This window comes from Helianthus annuus, chromosome 3 (assembly GCF_002127325.2).
Source record: "Helianthus annuus cultivar XRQ/B chromosome 3, HanXRQr2.0-SUNRISE, whole genome shotgun sequence".
Classification (NCBI taxonomy): domain Eukaryota; kingdom Viridiplantae; phylum Streptophyta; class Magnoliopsida; order Asterales; family Asteraceae; genus Helianthus; species Helianthus annuus.
In genome coordinates this window covers 32,133,395-32,136,177 of record NC_035435.2, presented here as the reverse complement: position 1 = coordinate 32,136,177, position 2,783 = coordinate 32,133,395, and the positions used below count along the sequence as shown (strand labels likewise).

The window sequence follows — 2,783 nt, the reverse complement described above, 5'->3', positions numbered from 1 at the left end:
TGGTGTTTTTCATCAACAAATTCAAAAAGCGTTGTTAAAAAACGCTCTTGCCCCGTACGATTTTTGAAATTATACCGTTTAACAACGGTCTAAAGCATTAATACTTTATTTTTTATTCAACTTTTACCCTATATAATTCCCACTTCTCACCACATTTTTTATAAACTTTCTCCACTTTTCACCCACAATCATGAATCCCTTCCGACCCCTATTCGGTGTGTCGTCAAGACCCGGTAACCTTAATACATATCGACCGAACACAACGCAACCGGCCTTCAACCTACAAGACATGGATCCGAATGTATTTGCGTATTCCCAAATACTAGCCACGGGCGGTTCACAACCATTCTCTCAAGTTCTGTAAACCTTTCCAACCATGGGCGGTTCGCAACCGTCTACTCAAGATACTGATCCAGAGATAGAAATGGTACCGGAGACACAACCCGAACCCGTTGTCGAGGGATCCAAACGTGGGAAAAGGTCTCACAAAAATGAAGATTCAACCGCTCTTCGTCGAAAAGGAAACTACCAAGCATGGACAAAAGACGAGGAATACGCGTTGGCACGTGCGTGGCTAGATATATAAGAGGCCCCCGATGTTGGTAAGCATTTTAAAAAGTTATTGTTTTACATAATTCGGCCCATGTATTTTTCTTTCTTTTTTTTTGTAAAATATAACATTATAATTTTTGTATTTTTTTATAACAGATTATCAAACATCACCGGTTTTTTTAGCAAAAAAATCGTGAAATGTTCTTTAAACAATGGGGAAAGACGAATATCAAGATAAAGATTTTATTTTGAGCAAATGGACCGATATCAACTTTAAATGTCATCAGTTTCAAGAGGTATTCCAACGCGTTGTGACAACTGGGGAAACGGTCAAAACAAAGGAAATATTTTAACAAGAGCATTGAAAGAATACAATGCTATGAAAGGCAGTTTCACGTATTTGAGATGTTGGGAGATTTTACGAGGAAGTCCCAAATGGTCAAACGTACCGACGATGACGTCTAGCGGTAGACGTAAATCAAAGCGGTCCAAAACATCATCGTCGGTTGACCCGGACACACCCACCTAAAATGCTCGTAATGTCGATTAACATATTATTTTAGACGACGACGAGGATTTGGAGTTGGAACGACCGCCAGGTAGAAGAAGTGACAAAAATAAGGGAAAAAAAGAATTTTCCTCTTCATCTAATCCCGAAATATTGAAGCAAGATTTCGAAGAGATGAATCGGCGCCTTCAGGACATTCGAGATCTCGGTCATAGGCGTTTACAAACTATGGAGGAAAGAAACTCCGAAAACAAAAAGTTTGTCGCGCTACAAGAATCGAGACAAATGGAAAACCATATCGAATTTTTGTCTAAACCCATCGACCATCTCACCGACGACGCGATGATCCTATCCCAAATGCGTCGGCAACAAATCCGTCAAAAATACGGACTCTAGCTTAATAGTTTTTTATTATTTTTATTGGTTTTTTTATTTTTTTGGGATTGTAATTTTTTTTTCTTATTTCGTTATTTTTTGTGTGTTTTAACAATGTAATGTTTTTATTTAATGAATTTTATTAGTTATAATTAAAAAAAATTAACAATTGGTTAATGATTGATGGGGCATTATTGGGCATTATCCCCACTACGCCCATTAGTGAAAAATGTCCCATAATGCCCCTTTGCAGACTAAGATGACATGTGGTAGAAAACGCCCATAGGTGGGGCATTATTAACTATCACTACACATGGTCTAAAATTGACATTATCATTTCTAAATTCTTGTCTTAGATTGGGTGAATTTGGCCATATGACATTAGCCTTAATCCTTATTTATTAGATAAAAAGATGATAATTTTGCAAAGAGCCTTCATTTTGTAGTTTGATTAGGGCCTCCGTAAACGTAGTAACGGCCCTACGTGTAACCCTATTAACAACATCAAATAGATCGAAACCTTGCATGATTTGGGTTTGCATGATACATTAGTGTATCTGCTCCTTTAGAGTTATCAAATGAATAAAATTTTCTTATCCAGACCAATATTTGTTAAACTAAAATGTCTTCTATTAATTTTGTATACGCAAGATGTGTATATACTTTTAATAATGGGCCTTCAAACTGTGAATTGGTATGCGGACTAGATACATGCACTATGAGCAACGTATGCCCATGTTTTTCACAATTGGGTTTAGTTGTAAACCAGATGGGCTGTAATGCATCAATGGATACTTGATCCACTACTAAGATAATATTGAGATTCAATGAAAACAATAAAACTAATGGGACTTTTAGGCTTTTAGCTAAGTTAATCAATAAAAAAAGAAGAAAAAAAACAATTAACGAATTTAAAAGCAATAAAATCAATGTTTGCAATTTACTTTTTTCAAAATTTCATCGCTAAAAGTCATACATAATATAAATAAAACCGTTTTCTTGTTATTCAAATTTTATCCTGTTTATTAATACATCCAAAGGGTTAGAATATACTAGAAAGTTTATTTTGACTAGAAACGCTAGAAAGTAATCTTGACCATTAATTGATTAATCAAGGGCTTGGATTAAATGAGTATAATTGATAAAAGTAGAAGCCGCGGCGCGTGAGTTTGTGTAGAGGTATTCTAGTCAATCCAAAGCAATAGTTTCTCTTTCCTCAACCCCCCCCCCTCCCCGTTTTTTAAACATTAATAACTCTTTCATACGATATTATTTTTTTTTATAAAAATTGCACAAAAAATCGAGCGTCTTTATCTTTAAAACGAGTATACTATTGCTATATTTTTTT

The 2,783-nt window shown here is 35.2% G+C and overlaps 1 protein-coding gene across 1 annotated transcript; it reads left to right on the top strand.

Annotated features, from left to right (window-relative positions):
- The first annotated feature begins 829 nt into the window (after positions 1-829).
- Positions 830-1,456, top strand: LOC110932175. Its single transcript, XM_022175530.1, has 2 exons — positions 830-1,025; positions 1,116-1,456. The coding sequence occupies exons 1-2, from the start codon at positions 830-832 to the stop codon at positions 1,454-1,456; spliced, it is 537 nt and encodes a 178-aa protein (XP_022031222.1).
- The last annotated feature ends 1,327 nt before the right edge of the window (positions 1,457-2,783 follow it).

Excerpts from the sequence above, each read along its gene's own strand:
- LOC110932175 (XM_022175530.1), top strand. The coding sequence starts at position 830 with ATGTCATCAGTTTCAAGAGGTATTCCAACGCGTTGTGACAACTGGGGA. Across the intron at positions 1,026-1,115 it reads GATGACGTCTAGCGGTAGAC|ACGACGACGAGGATTTGGAG; the intron begins GTAAATCAAAGC and ends ATATTATTTTAG.